Source organism: Ranitomeya variabilis, chromosome 3 (assembly GCF_051348905.1).
Source record: "Ranitomeya variabilis isolate aRanVar5 chromosome 3, aRanVar5.hap1, whole genome shotgun sequence".
Lineage (NCBI taxonomy): Eukaryota > Metazoa > Chordata > Amphibia > Anura > Dendrobatidae > Ranitomeya > Ranitomeya variabilis.
In genome coordinates, this window is record NC_135234.1 from 590,531,579 (window position 1) to 590,553,832 (window position 22,254).

The 22,254-nt window shown below is 43.3% G+C and overlaps 1 protein-coding gene across 1 annotated transcript in view; it reads right to left on the reverse strand.

Annotated features, from left to right (window-relative positions):
* TDRD3 (tudor domain containing 3) overlaps nucleotides 1-22,053 on the reverse strand; it is a 414,934-nt gene extending 392,881 nt beyond the window's left edge. The window contains exon 1 of the mRNA XM_077297273.1: nucleotides 21,711-22,053. Within this exon, the coding sequence (XP_077153388.1) occupies nucleotides 21,711-21,754 (44 nt within the window). The 5' untranslated portion in view covers nucleotides 21,755-22,053. The remainder of the gene's footprint in view (nucleotides 1-21,710) is intronic.
* Nucleotides 22,054-22,254: the final 201 nt, after the last annotated feature.

The window sequence follows — 22,254 nt, forward strand, 5'->3', positions numbered from 1 at the left end:
AGAAACCTGCAGTTCCAGCAAAGGTAATCGGTTTTTGACAACTATGAGAGACAATTACCTTTCACAACTGGTTCAGGACCCAACAAGAAGGGGGGGAACTGCTAGACCTAATATTAACCAACAGGCCAGACCGCATATCAAATATAAGGGTTGGGGGTCACTTGGGGAATAGTGATCACAAAATAATAAGTTTTCATGTATCCGTTAATAAGATGTGTAGTAGGGGGGTGACAAGGATACTAAACTTCAGGAGGGCAAATTTCCAACGGATGAGAGAGGATCTTGGTGCAGTTAACTGGGACGATATACTGAGACATAAAAATACACAAAGAAAATGGGAGACGTTTATTAGCATCCTGGATAGGACCTGTGCACAGTATATACCGTATGGGAATAAACATACTAGAAATAGGAGGAAACCAATATGGCTAAATAGAGCTGTAAGGGGCGCAATAAGGGACAAAAAGAAAGCATTTAGAGAATTAAAGGAAGTAGGTAGTGAGGAGACATTAAATAAATACAGAAAATTAAAGGGAACCTGTCACCCCCCCCCAGGCGTTTGTAACTGAAACAGCCACCTTGTGCAGCACAAATGCTGCATTCTGACAAGGTGGCTCTTTTAGTTATGCTCCCTGCACACGCTGAAATAAATGTTTATAAAATGTGCTCCCTCATACCGTGAAACCGTCCCGGAGGCGGGGCTTTCCTTCCTAATTAGACGCAGCAAAGCCATCACTCCGGGCCTGTGCGCGCCGTCTCCTCTTGCAGCATTATCGTACCCGGCGCCTGCGCATTAAGTTTTTTTTTTCGGGCATGCGCAGTTGCGCTGCCCTTCATACTTGCAGGCACCGGGGATGATAATGCAGCAAGAGGAGGCGAAGCACGGCACGCACAGGCCCGAAGTGACGTCTGGGCTGCATCTAATTAGGAAGGAAAGCTCCGCCTCCGGGACGGTTTCACGGTATGAGGGAGCACATTTTATAAACATTTATTTCAGCGTGTGCAGGGAGCATAACTAAAAGAGCCACCTTGTCAGAATGCAGCATTTGTGCTGCACAAGGTGGCTCTTTTAGTTACAAACGCCTGAAGGGGTGACAGGGTCCCCTTAAATAAATTCTGTAAAAAGCAAATCAAGGCAGCAAAGATTGAGACAGAGAGACTCATTGCCAGAGAGAGTGAAAATAATCCCCAAATATTCTTTAACTACATAAATAGTAAGAAACTAAAAAATGATAGTGTTGGCCCCCTTAAAAATAGTCTGGGTGAAATGGTGGATGAGGAAAAAGCCAATATGCTAAATGACTTTTTTTCATCAGTATTTACACAAGAAAATCCCATGGCAGACAATATGATCAGTGATAACAAACTCCCCATTAAATGTCACCTGTTTAACCCAGCAGGAAGTACGGCTGCGTCTAAAAATGACTAAAATTGACAAATCTCCGGGCCCGGATGGGATACACCCCCGAGTACTGCAGGAATTGAGTACAGTCATTGATAGACCATTATTTTTAATCTTTAACCTCTAAATCCCATATGACGTACTATCATTGAGGTGACCTGGGACTTACCGTATATACTCGAGTATAAGCCGAGATTTTCAGCCCACTTTTTTGGGCTGAAATTGCCCCTCTCGGCTTATACTCGAGTCATACCGGGGGTCGGCAGGGGAGGGGGAGCGGGGGCAGTCTAATTATACTCACCTAGTCCAGGCGCGGTCCCTGCTTCCCCGGCGCCGGCAGCAGCAGCTTCTTCCTGTACTCAGCGGTCACATGGTCCCGCTCATTACAGTAAATGAATATTCTGCTCCACCTCCCATAGGGGTGGAGCCGCCTATTCATTACTGTAATCAGCGGTACCATGTGACCGCTGAGTACAGGATGAAGCGCTGCGGCGTCGGGGAAGCAGGATCTACACAGCGGCAGGACCAGGTGAGTATAAGGGGAGGGGAGCGCAGCGCTGCGCGATAGTCACCTGCTCCTCGTTTCGGGCGCCGATCTGTCTCCAGCACTGACACTGAGGTCAGAGGGCGCGGTGACGTGGTCAGTGCGCGCCCTCTGCTGAACGTCAGTGCTGGAGACAGATCGGCACCGGAACGAGGAGCAGGTGACTATTGAAAGTGCCGGGGGCCTGAGCGACGGAGAGGTGAGTATGTGATTTATGTTTTTTATCGCAGCAAATGGGGCAAGTGTCTGTATGGAGCATCTATGGGGCCATAACGTTCCTGCAGCACTATATGGGGCCATAACGTTCCTGGAGCACTATATGGGGCCCAGGGTGGATAAAAATCAATGTTTTTTTAAAAAAAAAATAAAAAAAATAAAAAAAAAAAATCGGATTTTTTTTATTTAAATCGGATTTTTTTGATTTAAATCAGATTTTTTTCAATAAACTGCTTTTTGAGGAAAATATTTTACCATCCAAAGGTTCTTCCATCATGAGATAAAGCTGAGTTGTTTAACTCAGTAGAATAAAGGCTGTATATGTGTAACATTCACAATGCCATGCTCTTCCAGAGGTTTCTGTAGGATTAGTGGGCAGTTTCTCTCCTATATTATCACAGACGCTCGCTTTACTTACGCAGTTCTCAAAACTGAATTTGACTCCGCAGAGGTCCCAGCCTCTTCTTCACGGCAAAAATGTTACAACATGAACAGAGTTGAGAAAAAGACCTTAATCCTATTGTTCTACAAACCTATGAATACAGAATCAACCCCTTCAGTGCCAAGTCCAAGAAGTTAGACAATATGTTTCTGATTGTTTGGAGTGGAATAGATCTGCACAACACAAGAAGAATGTGAATCTAAGTGTGAGGAGGAGGAAGGGCAAGCAGACAAGAAAATGAAAGTGAAACTTTGAGCACAATACTGCAGCATAGCCACAGACAGACAAGTCTGGATCTGTTTGTGTGTACGATCTGAGGTTTATTACATTCTTTCCTTATAATGGCAGCAGGCCGTAAAAGAGACCCAGTTTGGGAATATTTTAATGAAGCTCCTTCGCCTATCGGCAAGGCAGGCATGCGTGCAAAATGCAAACGATGCAACAAAGAGATGCAAGGCCTGGTGGCGCGAATGAGGCAACATCATGAGAAGTGTGGTGATGAAGATGACCAAAGAAACACTTCTGAACAGGCAGGATCTTCAGGTTGGTAAACATTTTTATTGAATCCTATTTCTAAAGACTGAACTGTCATGTGTGAGAAAAAATATATTTCTTATTATTACTGCATGTTACTGTCATTTGGTACAGTTATGAAGAAAAACAAATATTCCTTTTGGGGCAGGGGCAGTGATGTGTTGTGTACAATAAGCAGAAATTGTATAAACAATAAAATAACAGCATTGACTTTTTTTGTTAAGGGGAATTCATGGATTCTGGAAACTATTCACCTCCAAGATCACCATCATCCTGTTCTACAGTTTCAGAGTTATCCATCCAGGATAGTGCTTCATTAGCAGCAGCATCATCATCAGACACCCACAGCCACATATCACCATCACCCAAAAGGAAGAAAAAACCTTTACCTCCTGGAACCACCATAGATAGGTTTGTGATAAGAACTAGCAGATTAGAAAAAGAGTTGATTGATGAAAAAATTGCCCAGTTTATTTATGCAACGAACTCTTCTTTCCGTCTGACTGAGAACCCACATTTCATTAATATGGTTCAGTCACTGAGACCAGGATACAGTCCACCTAGCAGAGCTGATGTTGCAGGGAAACTGCTGGATCAAGTGTATGACAGAGAAATGGAGCAATGTGCAACAGCTCTGGAGGGTAAAATTGTTAACCTAAGTATTGATGGGTGGAGTAATGTCCACAATGATTCTATTGTATATGCTTGTATAACAGAAGAAGGTAAAGTCTTCCTTGCACAAACAACTGATACGTCAGGAAATGCACACACAGCAGAATACTTACAAGAAGTGGCAGTAAAAGCTATAACGACATGTGAACAAAAATTCAAATGTCTAGTACGCAGTTTGGTCACTGAGAATGCTGCAAACGTATCCAAGATGAGAAGAGATTTAGAAGAGCAGGGAGGGAATACAAAGCTGCTAATAACATATGGTTGCAGTGCTCATTTGCTGCACCTCTTAGCCAAAGACTTAAGTGTTCCAGAAATAAAGGCTAATGTTGTTGAAATTGCTAAATACTTCCGTAATAATAATTTTGCTGCAGCAGCTCTGAAAAGGATGGGTGGAACCAAGCTAACGCTCCCACAAGGTGTTAGATGGAACTCTGTGGTGGACTGTTTTGAGCAGTATATCAAAAACTGGCCTATTCTGATGACACTTTGTGAAGAAAATCGAGATAAAATAGATGGCACTGTCACGGCCAAAATCCTCAACATTGGGCTTAAGAGAAAGGTTGAACATATGCTGAGCTTCCTGAAACCCATCTCTCAAGCTTTAAACAAAATACAGAAAAATAGCTGTTTTATTGCGGATGCTGTTGAAATTTGGAATGAACTGAGTGAACACTTAAAAACAGAACTACACATGGACAGAATTAAATTACAAGCAGTAAACAAACGAATGGGACAAGCACTGACTCCAGCTCATTTTTTGGCAAATATTGTCAATATAGAATATCAGGGTCAAAACCTAAGTGCTGAGGAAGAGGAGTTAGCTATGACATGGGTATCCAGCAATCATCCATCTTTAATGCCAACTATAATAAACTAAGTAAGAAGGGGGAACCATTCAAGAAATATATGTTTGCTGAAGATATTTTAAGGAAGGTCACACCAGTAAACTGGTGGAAGTCACTTAAGCGCTTGGATTTAGAGACTGTTCAAGTAATGATTTCACTTTTAACAGCAGTAGCTTCTTCTGCAGGCGTTGAAGGAATATTCTCTTCCTTTGGACTCATTCATTCTAAATTGAGAAATCAGTTGGGACCCAATAAAGCAGGAAAGCTTGTTTTTCTTTTCCAGATTATGAATAGGAACAAAGAAGAAGATGATGATGAAGATGACAAGTGAGCTACAGAGGACAGCAGGGACAGTAGTATTTAAGTTTTTCATGTGTCTGCTGGGCTGACAGTCTAAGTTTCTTAACCCCTTCCTGACATCTGACGTACTATCCCGTCGAGATGGGGTGGGCCCGTATGACCACCGACGGGATAGTACGTCATACGCGATCGGCCACGCTCACGGGGGGAGCGCGGACGAGTGTCAGCTGCATATCGCAGCTGACATCCGGCACTATGTGCCAGGAACGGTCACGGACCGCCCCCGGCACATTAACCCCCGGCACACCGCGATCAAACATGATCGCGGTTTACCGGCGGTATAGGGAAGCATCGCGCAGGGAGGGGGCTCCCTGCGGGCTTCCCTGAGACCCCCGGAGCAACGCGATGTGATCGCGTTGCTCCGAGGGTCTCCTACCTCCCTCCTCGCCGCAGGTCCCGGATCCAAGATGGCTGCGGCATCCGGGTCCTGCAGGGAGGGAGGTGGCTTACCGAGTGTCTGCTCAGAGCAGACACTTGGTAAGCCTGCAGCCCTGCACAGTAGATCGCAGATCTGGCAGAGTGCTGTGCACACTGCCAGATCATCGATCTGTGATGTCCCCCCCTGGGACAAAGTAAAAAAGTTAAAAAAAAAATTCCCCACATGTGTAAAAAAAATAAATAAAAAAAATATCCTAAATAAAGAAAAAAAAAAAAAATATTATTCCCATAAATACATTTCTTTTGCTAAATAAAATAAAAAAACAATAAAAGTACACATATTTAGTATCGCCGCGTCCGTAACGACCCAACCTATAAAACTGCCCCACTAGTTAACCCCTTCAGTAAAAACCGTAAGAAGAGAAAAAAAAAACGAGGCAAAAAAACAACGCTTTATTATCATACCGCCGAACAAAAAGTGGAATAACACGCGATCAAAAAGACTGATATAAATAACTATGGTACCGCTGAAAACGTCATCTTGTCCCGCAAAAAACGAGCCGCCATACAGCATCATCAGCAAAAAAATAAAAAAGTTATAGTCCTGAGAATAAAGCGATACCAAAATAATTATTTTTTCTATAAAATAGTTTTTATCGTATAAAAGCGCCAAAACATAAAAAAAATGATATAAATGAGATATCGCTGTAATCGTACTGACCCGACGAATAAAACTGCTTTATCAATTTTACCAAACGCGGAACGGTATAAACGCCTCCCCCAAAAGAAATTCATGAATAGCTGGTTTTTGATCACTCTGCCTCACAAAAATCGGAATAAAAAGCGATCAAAAAATATCACGTGTCCGAAAATGTTACCAATAAAAACGTCAACTTGTCCCACAAAAAACAAGATCTCACATGACTCTGTGGACTCAAATATGGAAAAATTACAGCTCTCAAAATGTGGTAACGCAAAAAATATTTTTTGCAATGAAAAGCGTCTTTCAGTGTGTGACGGCTGCCAATCATAAAAATCCGCTAAAAAACCCGCTATAAAAGTAAATCAAACCCCCCTTCATCACCCCCTTAGTTAGGGAAAAATAAAAAAATTAAAAAAATGTATTTAATTCCGGGCTAGAGTTAGGGCTAGAGTTAGGGCTAGAGTTAGGGCTAGAGTTAGGGCTAGAGTTAGGGCTAGAGTTAGGGCTAGAGTTAGGGCTAGAGTTAGGGCTAGAGTTAGGGCTAGAGTTAGGGCTAGAGTTAGGGCTAGAGTTAGGGCTAGAGTTAGGGCTAGGGTTGGGGCTAGGGTTGGGGCTAGGGTTGGGGCTAGGGTTGGGGCTAGGGTTGGGGCTAGGGTTGGGGCTAGGGTTGGGGCTAGGGTTGGGGCTAGGGTTGGGGCTAGGGTTGGGGCTAGGGTTGGGGCTAGGGTTGGGGCTAGGGTTGGGGCTAGGGTTGGGGCTAGGGTTGGGGCTAGGGTTGGGGCTAGGGTTGGGGCTAGTGTTACGGCTAGTGTTACGTCTAGTGTTACGGCTAGTGATAGGGCTAGGGTTAGGGCTAGGGTTGGGGCTAGGGTTGGGGCTAAAGATAGGGCTAGGGTTAGGGCTAGGGTTGGGGCTAGGGTTGGGGCTAAAGATAGGGTTAGGGTTTGGATTACATTTACGGTTGGGAATAGGGTTGGGTGTGTCTGGGTTAGAGGAGTGGTTAGGGTTACTGTTGGGATTAGGGTAAGGGGTGTGTTTGGATTAGGGTTTCAGTTATAATTGGGGGGTTTCCACTGTTTAGGCACATCAGGGGCTCTCCAAACGGGACATGGCATCCGATCTGAATTCCAGCCAATTCTGCGTTGAAAAAGGAAAACAGTGCTCCTTCCCTTCAGAGCTCTCCCGTGTGCCCAAACAGGGGTTTACCCCAACATATGGGGTATCAGCGTACTCAGGACATATTGGACATCATCTTTTGGGGTCCAAGTTCTCCTGCTACCCTTGGGAAAATACAAAACTGGGGGCCAAAAAATAAGTTTTGTGGGAAAAAAAAGATTTTTTATTTTCACGGCTCTGCGTTGTAAACTGTAGTGAAACACTTGGGGATTCAAAGTTCTCACAACACATCTAGATAAGTTCCTTGGGGGGTCTAGTTTCTGATATGGGGTCACTTGTGGGGGGTTTGTACTGTTTGGGTACATCAGGGGCTCTGCAAATGCAACGTGACGCCTGCAGACCAATCCATTTAAGTCTGCATTCCAAATGGCGCTCCTTCCCTTCCGAGCTCTGTCATGCGCCCAAACAGTGGTTCCCCCCCACATATGGGGTATCAGCGTACTCAGGACAAATTGGACAACAACTTTTGGAGTCCAATTTATCCTGATACCCTTGTGAAAATACAAAACTGGGGGCTAAAAATCATTTTTGTGAAGAAAAAAAAAGAATTTTATTTTCACGGCTCTGCGTTATAAACTGTAGTGAAACACTTGGGGGTTCAAAGTTCTCACAACACATCTAGATAAGTTCCTTAGGGGGTCTACTTTCCAAAATGGTGTCACTTGTGGGGATTTTTAATGTTTAGGCACATCAGGGGCTCTCCAAACGCAACATGGCATCCCATCTTAATTCCAGTCAATTTTGCATTGAAAAGTAAAATAGCGCTCCTTCCCTTCCGAGCTCTGCTATGCGCCCAAACAGTGGTTTACCCCCACATATGGGGTATCGTCATACTCAGGACAAATTGCACAACAACTTTTGTGGTCTAATTTCTTCTCTTACCCTTGGGGAAATAAAAAAATGGGGGCAAAAAGATCATTTTTGTGAAAAAATATGATTTTTTATTTTTTACGGCTCTGCATTATAAACTTCTGTGAAGCACTTGTTGGGTCAAAGTGCTCACCACACATCTAGATAAGATCCTTAGGGGGTCTACTGTCCAAAATGGTGTCACTTGTGGGGGGTTTCAATGTTTAGGCACATCAGGGGCTCTCCAAATGCAACATGGCGTCCCATCTCAATTCCAGTCAATTTTGCATTGAAAAGTCAAATGGCGCTCCTTTCCTTCCGAGCTCTGCCATGCGCCCAAACAGTGGTTTACCCCCACATATGGGGTATCAGCGTACTCAGGACAAATTGTACAACAAATTTTGGGGTCTATTTTCTCCTGTTACCCTTGGTAAAATAAAACAAATTGGAGCTGAAATAAATTGTGTGTGAAAAAAAGTTAAATGTTTATTTTTATTTAAACATTCCAAAAATTCCTGTGAAACACCTGAAGGGTTAATAAACTTTTTGAAAGTGGTTTTGAGTACCTTGAGGGGTGCAGTTTTTAGAATGGTGTCACACTTGGGTATTTTCTATCATATAGACCCCTCAAAATGACTTCAAATGAGATGTGGTCCCTAAAAAAAAATGGTGTTGTAAAAATGAGAAATTGCTGGTCAAATTTAACCCTTATAACTCCGTCACAAAAAAAAATTGTGGTTCCAAAATTGTGCTGATGTAAAGTAGACATGTGGGAAATGTTACTTATTAAGTATTTTGCGTGACATATGTCTGTGATTTAAGGGCATAAAAATTCAAATTTGGAAAATTGCAAAATTTTCAAAATTTTCGCCAAATATTCGTTTTTTTCACAAATAAACGCAAGTTATATCGAAGAAATTTTACCACTATCATGAAGTACAGTATGTCACGAGAAAACAGTGTCTGAATCGCCAAGATCCGTTGAAGCGTTCCAGAGTTATAACCTCATAAAGGGACAGTGGTCAGAATTGTAAAAATTGGCCCGGTCATTAACGTGCAAACCACCCTTGGGGGTGAAGGGGTTAAAATATATATATATTTTGTTTAGCCAAATTAGTTAACAAACATGGATGTTTGTTTAAGCAAATAACTTATGCTGTAATGTTGTTATTGTTTCAGCTGAATAAATCTATTTAAATTGTTATTAAGGTCAGGATTATTTTTCTCCTTCCTAAGTACAACAGAATAGTGGTGTCCAAATATGAATGATTAACCCATTAAACTGGGGAGAAAAAAGTAATATAAAAAGTGATTCTAAAAATCTTCATCTACTTGCATGTTAAAGTAGCAAGAACTAGTTTAGGTAGAAACTTTGATTAAATCACTGATTTAAATCAAGCCTTACTGACTAGTGATTTAAATCGTGATTTAAATCAGTTAGATTTAAATCAAATCCACCCTGATGGGGCCATAACGTTTCTGCAGCACTATATGGGGCCATAACGTTTCTGCAGCACTATATGGGGCCATAACATTTCTGCAGCACTATATGGGGCAAGTGTCTGTATGGAGCATCTTATAGGGCCATAACGTTTGTGCAGCACTATAAGGGGCAAATATCTTTATAGAGCATCTTATGGGGCCATAATCAGCATTTGTGCAGCATTATATTGGGCAAATATGTCTATGGAGCATCTTATGGGGCCTTTATTAACCTTTATGCAGGATTATATGGGGCATATTTTAATATGGAACATCTTATGGGGCCATAATGAACAGTATGGAGCATTATATGGGGCTCCTGATTCAATATGGATATTCAAAGACACTTAACCTACTGATGTCTCAATTAATTTTACTTTTATTGGTATCTATTATTACTTTTGACATTTACCGGTAGCTGCTGCATTTTCCCCCCTAGGATTATACTCGAGTCAATACGTTTTCCCAGTTTTTTGTGGCAAAATTAGGGGGGTCGGCTTATACTCGGGTCGGCTTATACTCGAGTATATACGGTAATTCTCAGTGACGGGATAGTACGTCATATGCAATCGGCCACGCTCACGGGGGGAGCGCGGCCGATCGCGGCCGGGTGTCAGCTGATTATCGCAGCTGACATCCGGCACTATGTGCCAGGAGCGTTCACGGACCGCTTCTTGCACATTAACCCCCGGAACACTGCGATCAAACATGATCGCAGCGTTCCAGGGGCATAGGGAAGCATCGCACAGGGAGGAGGCTCCCTGCAACTTCCCTGAGACCCTCGGTACAAGGCGAAGTGCTCACCTTGTGCCGAGCTTCTCCTCCTTGCAGGCCCAGGATCCAAAATGGCCACAGGGCTACTTCCGCGTCCTGCAGGGAGGTGGCTTACAAGCGCCTGCTCAGAGCAAGCGCCTGTAAGCCTGGAGCAGTGCACGTCAGATCGCTGATCTGACACAATGCTCTGCAAAGTGTCAGATCAGCGATCTGTCACTATATAGTGATGTCCCCCCCCCGGGACAATGTGATAATGAAAAAAAAATAATGAAATAATGAAAATAAAAATAATAATGATTCCTAAATACAGAAAAAATATATATATATATTGTTCCCATAAATACATTTCTTTATCTAAATAAAAAACAAAACAATAAAAGTACACATATTTAGTATCGCCGCGTCCGTAACGACCCGACCTATAAAACTGTCCCACTAGTTAACCCCTTCAGTGAACACCGTAAAAAACACTGCTTTATCAATTATACTAAACATGGAACGGTATAAACTCCCCCCACAAAATAAATTCATGAATAGCTGGTTTTTGGTCATTCGGCCTCACAAAAATAAAAATAAAAAGTGAACAAAAAAAAGTCACGTGCCCGAAAGTGTTACCAATAAAAACGTCAACTTGTCCCGCAAAAAACAAGACCTCACATGACTCTGTGGACCAAAATATGGAAAAATTATAGCACCCAAAATGTGGTAACGCAAAAACTATTTTTTGCAATAAAAAGCGTCTTTTAGTGTGTGACAGCTGCCAATCATAAAAATCAGCTAAAAAAACGGCTATAAAAGTAAATCAAACCCCCCTTCATGACCCCCTTAGTTAGGGAAAAATAATAAAATTAAAAACATTTATTTCCATTTTCCCGCTAGGGTTAGGACTAGGGTTAGGGCTAGGGTTAGAGCTAGGGTTATGGCTAGGGCTAGAGTTAGGGTTAGGGCTAAAGTAAGGATTACATTTACGGTTGGGATTTGGGTTAGGGGTGTGTCAGGGTTAGGGGTGTGGTTAGGGTTATTGTCGGGATTAGGGTTAAGGGTGTGTTGGGGTTAGGGGTGTGGTTGGGATTAGGGTTTCAGTTACAATTGGGGGTTTCCACTGTTTAGGCACATCAGGGCTCTCCAAACGCGACATGGCGTCCGATCTCCATTCCAGCCAATTCTGCGTTGAAAAAGTAAAACGGTGATCCTTCCCTTCCGAGCTCTCCCGTGCGCTCAAACAGGGGTTTACCCCAACATATAGGGTATCAGCGTACTCAGGACAAATTGGCCACAACTTCTGGGGTCTAATTTCTCTTGTTACCCTTGGGGAAAAAAATTGGGGGGGGGGGGCTAAAAAAAAAACAACATTTTTTGTGGGAAAAAAAATATTTTTTCTTTTTACAGTTCTGCGTTATAAACTGTAGTGAAACACTTGGGGGCTCAAAGCTCTCACATCACATCTAGATAAGTTCCTTGGGGGGTCTAGTTTCCAATATGGGGTCACTTGTGGGGAGTTTCTACTGTTTAGGTACATCAGGGGCTCTGCAAATGCAACGTGACGCCTGCAGACCAATCCATCTAAGTCTGCATTCCAAATGGTGCTCTTTCCCTTCCGAGCTCTGCCATGCGCCCAAACGGTGGTTCCCCCCCCACATATAGGGTATCAGCGTACTCAGGACAAATTGGCCACAACTTTTGGGGTCTAATTTCTCTTGTTACCCTTGGGAAAAAAAATTGGGGGGGGGGGGGGGACTAAAAAAACAACAACATTTTTTGTGGGAAAAAAAATATTTTTTCTTTTTACAGTTCTGCGTTATAAACTGTAGTGAAACACTTGGGGGCTCAAAGCTCTCACATCACATCTAGATAAGTTCCTTGGGGGGTCTAGTTTCCAATATGGGGTCACTTGTGGGGAGTTTCTACTGTTTAGGTACATCAGGGGCTCTGCAAATGCAACGTGACGCCTGCAGACCAATCCATCTAAGTCTGCATTCCAAATGGTGCTCTTTCCCTTCCGAGCTCTGCCATGCGCCCAAATGGTGGTTCCCCCCCACATATAGGATATCAGCGTACTCTGGACAAATTGGACAACAACTTTTGGGGTCCAATTTCTCCTGCTACCCTTGGGTAAATATTAAACTGGGGGCTAAAAAATAATTTTTGTGGAAAAAAAAAAGAATTTTTATTTTCACGGCTCTGCGTTATAAACTGTAGTGAAACACTTTGGGTTCAAAGCTCTCACAACACATCTAGATAAGTTCCTTAGGGGGTCTACTTTCCAAAATGGTGTCACTTGTGGGGAGTTTCAATGTTTAGGCACATCAAGGGCTCTCCAAATGCAACATGGCGTCCCATCTCAATTCCAGTCAATTTTGCATTTTAAAGTCAAATGGCGCTCATTCCCTTCCGAGCTCTGCCATGCGCCCAAACAGTGATTTACCCCCACATATGGGGTATCGGCGTACTCAAGACAAATTGTACAACGACTTTTGCGGTCCAATTTCTCCTGTTACCCTTGGTAACATAAAACAAATTGGAGCTGAAGTAAATTTTTGTGAAAAAAAGTTAAATGTTAATATTTTTTTTTTTAAACATTCCAAAAATTCCTGTGAAACACCTGAAGGGTTAATAAACTTCTTGAATGTGGTTTTGAGCACCTTGAGTGGTGCAGTTTTTAGAATGGTGTCACACTTGGGTATTTTCTATCATATAGACCCCTCAAAATGACTTCAAATGTGATGTGGTCCCTAAAAAAATGGTGTTGTAAAAAATAAGAAATTGCTGGTCAACTTTTAACCCTTATAACTCCCTAACAAAAAAAATTTTGGTTCCAAAATTGTGCTGATGTAAAGTAGACATGTGGGAAATGTTACTTATTAATTATTTTGCGTGACATATCTCTGTGATTTAAGGGCATAAAAATTCAAAGTTGCGAAATTTTCAAACTTTTCGCCAAATTTCCGTTTTTTTCACAAATAAACGCAGGTAATATCAAAGAAATTTTACCACTATCATGAAGTACAATATGTCATGAGAAAACTATGTCAGAATCACAGGGATCCGTTGAAGCGTTCCAGAGTTATAACCTCATAAAGGGACAGTGGTCAGAATTGTAAAAATTGGCCAGATCATTAGCGTGCAAACCACCCTTGGGGCCTAAGGGGTTAAAGACTCCATAATAACAGGGTCTGTACCACAGGACTGGCGTATAGCAAATGTGGTGCCAATATTCAAAAAGGGGACAAAAACTGAACTCGGTAATTATAGGCCAGTAAGCTTAACCTGTACTGTGGGTAAAATCCTGGAGGGTTTTCTAAGGGATGTTATGCTGGAAGAGGAATAACCTCATGACCCAGTATCAGCACGGGTTTACTAGGGACCGTTCATGTCAGACTAATTTGATCAGTTTCTATGAAGAGGTAAGTTCCGGACTGGACCAAGGGAACCCAGTGGACGTAGTGTATATGGACTTTTCAAAAGCTTTTGATACGGTGCCACACAAAAGGTTGATACATAAAATGAGAACAATAGAGATAGGGGAAAATATGTGTAAGTGGGTTAAGAGCTGGCTCAGGGATAGGAAACAAAGGGTGGTTATTAATGGAGCTCACTAGGACTGGGTCGCGGTTAGCAGTGGGGTACCACAGAGGTCAGTATTGGGCCATCTTCTTTTTAACATTTATTAATGACCTTGTAGGGGGCATACAGAGCAGAATTTCAATATTTGCAGATGACACTAAATTCTGCAGGGTAATCAATACAGAGGAGGACAATTTTATATTACAGGATGATTTATGTAAACTAGAAGATTGGGCTGATAAATGGCAAATGAGCTTTAATGGGGATAAATGGAAGGTCATGCACTTGGGTAGAAGTAATAAGATGTATAACTATGTGCTTAATTCTAAAACTCTGAGCAAAACCGTCAATGAAAAAGACCTGGGTGTATGGGTGGATGACAAACTCATATTCAGTGGCCAGTGTCAGGCAGCTGCTACAAAGGCAAATAAAATAATGGGATGCATTAAAAGAGACATAGATGCTCATGAGGAGAACATAATTTTACCTCTATACAAGTCACTAGTGCCGCCACACTTAGAATACTGTATACAGTTCTGGTCTCCCAGTGTGTAAGAAAGACACAGCTGAACTGGAGCGGGTGCAGAGAAGAGCGACCAAGGTTATTAGAGGACTGGGGGGTCTGCAATACCAAGATAGGTTATTACACTTAGGGCTATTTAGTTTGGAAAAACGAAGACTAAGGGGTAATCTTATATTAATGTATAAATATATGAGGGGACAGTACAAAGACCTTTCTGATGATCTTTTTAATCATAGACCTGAGACAGGGACAAGGGGCATCCTCTACGTCTGGAGGAAAGAAGGTTTAAGCATAATAACAGATGCAGATTCTTTACTGTAAGAGCAGTGAGACTATGGAACTCTCTGCCGTATGATGTTGTAATGAGTGATTCATTACTTAAATTTAAGAGGGGACTGGACACCTTTCTGGAAAAGTATAATGTTACAGGGTATATATATTAGATTCCTTGATAGGGCGTTGATCCAGGGAACTAGTCTGATTGCCGTATGTGGAGTCGGGAAGGAATTTATTTCCCCCAAGGGGGAGCTTACTGTTTGCCACATGGGTTTTTTTGCCTTCCTCTGGATCAACATGTTAGGGCATGTTAGGTTAGGCTATGGGTTGAACTAGATGGTCTTCCTTCAACCTTAATAACTATGTTACTATGATTGCTGGGGTCTGGCCGTGGGGATGAAAAACAATCGTGGGATTGGGGTGATAAGACATCAGTGTGAGTAGAATAGTAGTGGCCATTGCTCCCACAGACAGTGAATGAGAGCAGTCAGGCATACACATCTTGTCGTGTGCATAGGTGACGCTTGTGGGGTAACCTCAGAGTCAATATCTGCTGAAATACAGTTAATGAAGGAGTAATAGATAATAATAGGCCTTAACAAACTTCACAGAAATATATTGAAGCAAAAAGATAATAAACCAGTGACAAAAACACAAGCACACAAAAAAAATCATTTATATTTCTTTTTTGTGTCACGTGCCAGGCCTGCACCAGAAACCCGCCTACATGAATGTATCTATAGGCTCCTGTGCACCCAGCAAGTGCCACTAATATCCTTGTGGCATTCTGGGTTTCTATGGGTCAGTATGCTTTATTCTCCATAGATCAGTCTAATCTGCTAAGATTGAGAAGAGAATCACACCACAAAAGAATGCAGAGCATTGCAGTGAACGGGCGCTGTATTCCACTCTATTCCTACAGAGGTGTCCATTGGAATTGTAATGTGCTTTGTTTGAACAGTCATTTTGCGCTAACAGCTTCCAATTCAATCAAGAAAAAAAAAAATCAAGAGTGTGCAGGAGATTTCTGAATTCTCATAGCTTTTGCCAGAACTGTAAAAGGCAATACCAGAAAATTAAAGCTGCTTTTTATGGCACCAGCAAAAGTTATGAGATTTCAGAAGGCTCCTGCACACACTGTTTTTTCCTGACTGGATTGAAAAACTGCAGCATGTCAGTTCTTTCAGCGTTTTTCGCCCGGAGAAAGTGAAAAAAAACTCAACTGTTTTTTTGCATCATTTTTGTGCAGCATTTTTGGTGAATAAAACCAACTTAAACATGTACTGTAGACAAAGCACATATTTAATCTGCACTCCAAAAAAAAGAAGCAAAAACTCTGAAAAATGGGTGTTTTGAGCGCAGCGTTTTGACTGCAAAGAGAGACGGTTTTGGCTGCAAAAAAAGAAATGAAAGCAACAAAAAGTATGAGTGTAAACATAGCCTTAAGTGGTTTTCTGGGTTGAACTAAAGTACAGTAATCACTCTTTGTGACTGAATATTGGTGAATCCAGACCCTGTGCATTACGCTATGTTCACACATTGCATTTTTGCTGCATTTTTTTAATGCAAATTAAAAGCTGCTTTTTACAGCACCAGCAAAAGTTAAGAGATTTCAGAAATTTCATGCACGTGCACTAATTTGGAAAACTGCTGAGTTTGCGAAAACTACAGCAAGTCAATTCTTCCAGCGTTTTTTCAGCTTTTTTTTTTTCATCCATAGAAAGCAATGAGTAATTGCAAAAACACGACAAAAAGGCTGCTATCAGTAGTGTTTTTGGTGAGGAACAAAACACAAGAACAGCAGAAAGAGAAACCCATTTACTATTTTCCTAAGTTTAAACATGAGTGTGGATGTTAGCATCAGTACAATTTAATTAAATTAATGGTATACAGGTCCTTCTCAAAAAATTAGCATATAGTGTAAAATTTCATTATTTACCATAATGTAATGATTACAATTAAACTTTCATATATTATAGATTCATTATCCACCAACTGAAATTTGTCAGGTCTTTTATTGTTTTAATACTGATGATTTTGGCCTACAACTCCTGATAACCCAAAAAACCTGTCTCAATAAATTAGCATATTTCACCCGTCCAATCAAATAAAAGTGTTTTTTAATAACAAACAAAAAAAACATCAAATAATAATGTTCAGTTATGCACTCAATACTTGGTCGGGAATCCTTTGGCAGAAATGACTGCTTCAATGCGGCGTGGCATGGAGGCAATCAGCCTGTGACACTGCTGAGATGTTATGGAGGCCCAGGATGCTTCAATAGCGGCCTTAAGCTCATCCAGAGTGTTGGGTCTTGCGTCTCTCAACTTTCTCTTCACAATATCCCACAGATTCTCTATGGGGTTCAGGTCAGGAGAGTTGGCAGGCCAATTGAGCACAGTAATACCATGGTCAGTAAACCATTTACCAGTGGTTTTGGCACTGTGAGCAGGTGCCAGGTTGTGCTGAAAAATGAAATCTTCATCTCCATAAAGCATTTCAGCCGATGGAAGCATGAAGTGCTCCAAAATCTCCTGATAGCTAGCTGCATTGACCCTGCCCTTGATGAAACACAGTGGACCAACACCAGCAGCTGACATGGCACCCCACACCATCACTGACTGTGGGTACTTGACACTGGACTTCAGGCATTTTGGCATTTCCTTCTCCCCAGTCTTCCTCCAGACTCTGGCACCTTGATTTCCGAATGACATGCAAAATTTGCTTTCATCAGAAAAAAGTACTTGGGACCACTTAGCAACAGTCTAGTGCTGCTTCTCTGTAGCCCAGGTCAGGCGCTTCTGCCGCTGTTTATGGTTCAAAAGTGGCTTGACCTGGGGAAATGCTGAAATGCTTTATGGAGATGAAGATTTCATTTTTCAGCACGACCTGGCACCTGCTCACAGTGCCAAAACCACTGGTAAATGGTTTACTGACCATGGTATTACTGTGCTCAATTGGCCTGCCAACTCTCCTGACCTGAACCCCATAGAGAATCTGTGGGATATTGTGAAGAGAAAGTTGAGAGACGCAAGACCCAACACTCTGGATGAGCTTAAGGCCGCTATTGAAGCATCCTGGGCCTCCATAACATCTCAGCAGTGTCACAGGCTGATTGCCTCCATGCCACGCCGCATTGAAGCAGTCATTTCTGCCAAAGGATTCCCGACCAAGTATTGAGTGCATAACTGAACATTATTATTTGATGTTTTTTTTGTTTGTTATTAAAAAACACTTTTATTTGATTGGACGGGTGAAATATGCTAATTTATTGAGACAGGTTTTTTGGGTTATCAGGAGTTGTATGCCAAAATCATCAGTATTAAAACAATAAAAGACCTGACAAATTTCAGTTGGTGGATAATGAATCTATAATATATGAAAGTTTAATTGTAATCATTACATTATGGTAAATAATGAAATTTTACACTATATGCTAATTTTTTGAGAAGGACCTGTATGTTAAAGTAAACAATGCCCTATCAATGTATGACAGTAATCAATACCCTAACAACTCAATGCCATACCAATGTATGAAAGTAAACTATGCCCTACCAATGCATTAAAGTAAATAATGTCCTACTAACTCAACGTCGTACCAATGTATGAAAGTAATCACTGCCCTACCAGCTCAGCAAAAAAGCATCCTGTGAACACAGTGTTAATGCCCCGTCACACATAGCGACGCTGCAGCGATACAGACAACGATGCCGATCGCTGCAGCGTCGCTGTTTAGTCGCTGTGTGGTCGCTGGAGAGCTGTCACACAGACTGCTCTCCAGCGACCAACGATGCTGAAGTCCCCTGGTAACCAGGGTAAACATCGGGTTACTAAGCGCAGGGCCGCGCTTAGTAACCCGATGTTTACCCTGGTTACCATGGTAAAAGTAAAAAAAAAACACATACTCACATTCCGGTGCCCGGCGTCCGCTTCCCTGCACTCCTCCTGCATCCTGTGTCAGCGCCGAACATCTTCGGCATCTCCCACAGAGCAGAGCGGTGACGTCACCGCTCTGCTTTACGGCCGGCACTTACACAGGATGCAGGAGGAGTGCAGGGAAGCGGACGCCGGGCACCGGAATGTGAGTATGTGTTTTTTTTTTTACTTTTACAATGGTAACAAGGGTAAACATCGGGTTACTAAGCGCGGCCCTGCGCTTAGTAACCCGATGTTTACCCTGGTTACCAGCGAAGACATCGCTGGATTGGTGTCACACACACCGATTCAGCGATGTCAGCGGGAGATCCAGCGACGAAATAAAGTTCTGGACTTTCAGCAACGACCAGCGATCTCACAGCGGGATCCTGATCGCTGCTGCGTGTCAAACACAACGATATCGCTAGCCAGGACGCTGCAACGTCACGGATCGCTACACCCCCAAAATAAAGCAGCAGGCACCTAGGCAGATTGTGTGCAAAACCTCTGCCGGACAATGATGAACCAGTGATAACAATTAAATAAGGATGCCGCGCTAGAAACGGAAACTATGACTGTGGAGTGAGTGTCCTCCAGTCCCCTACCTTACAGATGGAAGCTGGCAGCCGACCTCACAATTCAGGGGACACACCAGCTTCCATCTGTAAGGTAGGGGACTGGAGGACACTCACTCCACAGTCATAGTTTCCGTTTCTAGCGCGGCATCCTTATTTAATGGTATCACACATTAGTGACTATTTTTATATCTGGTGAGAAACATATTCTTTTTTTTCTCATGTGCCATACATTTTGTCATCTGTTTTTAAAAACTGAAGCCATTGGACTGTGCACTTTTAATTATCCACTGAATCATATCAATGGATCAGTAAAAAAAGGATTACATTTGGATGGAACTCTGAAGTACTAAGCATGTCTTCAGTGTGTCTGCCTCTTTATACAGATCTCCATACACCTTAATGGCCAAGTGTGATCTGCAAAACTGATGAAATTAAGACACACCGAGTGTCACAGATGTGTGCATGGATCAATAAAACTATATGGGTAAGGCCGGGATCACACATACGCGAGATACGGCCGAGTCTCCTAGGTGAAAACCCAGCTCTGGCGCCGGAACTCTGGAGAGGAGCGTGCAGCTCCATGTATTGCTTTGCGGCTGCACGCTCCGCTCCGGAGTGCCGGCGCCAGAGCTGGGTTTTCACCTGCGAGACTCGGCCGTATCTCGCGTATGTGTGCTCCCGGCCTTAGTGTGCTGTCCGAGACAAAAACAGACAGCACAAGGACATGTCACATGGATGTGTGAATGTAGCCTAATTCACACTGTCAGGATTCCCCTTTATTGCCAGATCGGGCAGGTAATCTGCATGCTGACAGTCACGTGCCAACTAGATTTTCAGGGTTCTTTTGAGAGAAGCAGATGAGAAATGGATTACCATGAATCGCATGTATGTACATTGATTGTGTGACCATCCGAATAATGGAGGCTTCTGACTGCATCCTAATAGTCATTATTTTTTATCATATCTATTAAATAATCAAATGAGAGCTACCATATGGCACTGCTGATACACCCACTTTGGTGTGACCAGTGTCCTGCAGAGAAAAACAAACAATACGCGTGCGGCTCCATTTACACGTCTGAGATTTGTGTGGCCGTTCTATCCAAAGAACACATCACCAATAGTCTATTGGCCTATACACATATCCGTATCTTGGTGGATCATCAGTCCACAAAGAAAAAAAAACAGATGGTTTGCGGCTCAAAGTCACACTGGGTCTGTGGTGTCACAGATAGAAGGATGCCATCCATGTGGCCCCCATGTGATCCGCTCTTTGCTCCATGTGCACAACTCTTAAAAGGTCACAGTCCTAAAAACGTGAGTGAAAGTAAGGAAAAATGGCCCAAACGTGTGATGTTTATCTAAATAATGTGTGTTTCCTGTCCTAAGACCACGTGCACACTGAGTATTTAGTCAGTATTTTACATCACTGTAAGCCAAAACCAAAAGTGGTGACGTGTTTCTATTATACATTTCCTCTGATTGTTCCACTCTTGGTTTTCATTTACAAATACTGATGTAAAATACTGACCAAAGACTGATGGTGTGAATATGGCCTAAAGCTACATTGCCACGATCAGAAGTAGCTGCGTCCAAAACCTGCATTCTAATCACGCAGGTAAATCCGCATGTGTTCACTGAACCATGTGAATTTACCGCATTCAATACCTCGTATTGTGGAAGTTTCTGTTGCGGAGACTGGCGTGTCCCCAAGAGAAGTAGACGAGCTGCAGCCCTGAAAGACACACTGCATGTCAGTCTCCGTGGGTGATCTGCAGGCGCATAGTACAGATGGGAGTTCGAGAAGTCCATCCATTATGCTGTAACATCTGGCCGCTGCATAAATACACAGGGTCACAACCGCAGCAGTTCCAGATCGCAGGCACGCACCCTTAGGCTTTGATGTAGCAGATTTCCTGCAGCATTTCAGCACCAATTTAGTACATTAGGCGACTTCTGGGGTTTTATTGCAGCCGTAGCGCGCTTCTTACCCCGCGATTCTTACCTGGTTCTCTTTTTTATTTCTCCTGGTATGTGGATTTGACAAAACTCGATCTGTGTGGTTTATTTGATTAACTGAGCCAGCCCCCTTCCCCATCACAGCTGATGCAGAGAAGGAGGCTGACCTATTATGTCAGCAGCCAACACAAGTGTTCGGGGGGCTCTATCCCAATTGTCCCTGGCAGAGCTGGCAGTGACACAGGGGGCTGCACACTGATCTCGGTTAGCGTCTGTCAGCCTGGTTACTAGGGAGACGCAGGGTCAGCGCCCCTAGCAACCAGTCAGGCTCCATCTCCACAGGTGTGGGGGCAGCCTGGCCATGAGGAGGGTGCAGATCACTGTGATCACACGCCAGCACCAGCCATACCTCCAGGAGGGCTGCACATGCCCAGTAGCCGTCCCCTCCCACAATCCTGCCGTATATCCCGGCACAGCACGGCAGCACGGCTCTCCGGTGTCAGGGCCCCGCTTACCATCCTTCCTCCTGGCACAGGGACACGCTCGTCACTTCTGCCATGTTCCGTGCGCAGCACAGCGGCCGGGCACCTCTCAGCGGACACACAGCGACCCTCAGCAATAATCGCGGTTACTCCTTTCATTAATTAACCCAAGTCCGGGGACGATAGCTGCCGAATCCCAGTGTGCTGCAGGACCTCCGGTGACGTCATGCCCACGTGACCAGTCGGGAGCTGCTAAATTGTAGCGTACTGGGCGACCTCTGATGACGTCATGCCCACGTGACCAGGCGGCAGCTGCTAAAACTTAGTGGGCGAAAGGACCTTTGATGACGTTGTGCTCATGCGACGAGACAGTGATGTGGGAGGAGCGATCGTAGTGTGCCGGAAGTGAGGTGGCACGTACGGGGTCGCAGGCTGGTATTGAGGCGCTCCATGGGGGCCCACACTGCTAAAGGGGCCCGTGGGGGAGGAGGGAGAGCACAGAGGGCAGTGTGTAACATGAAGGGGGCTGGAGAGCCCCTATAGTGTGGGCCAGTGAGAGGGAGCTGGAGGTGCTAGA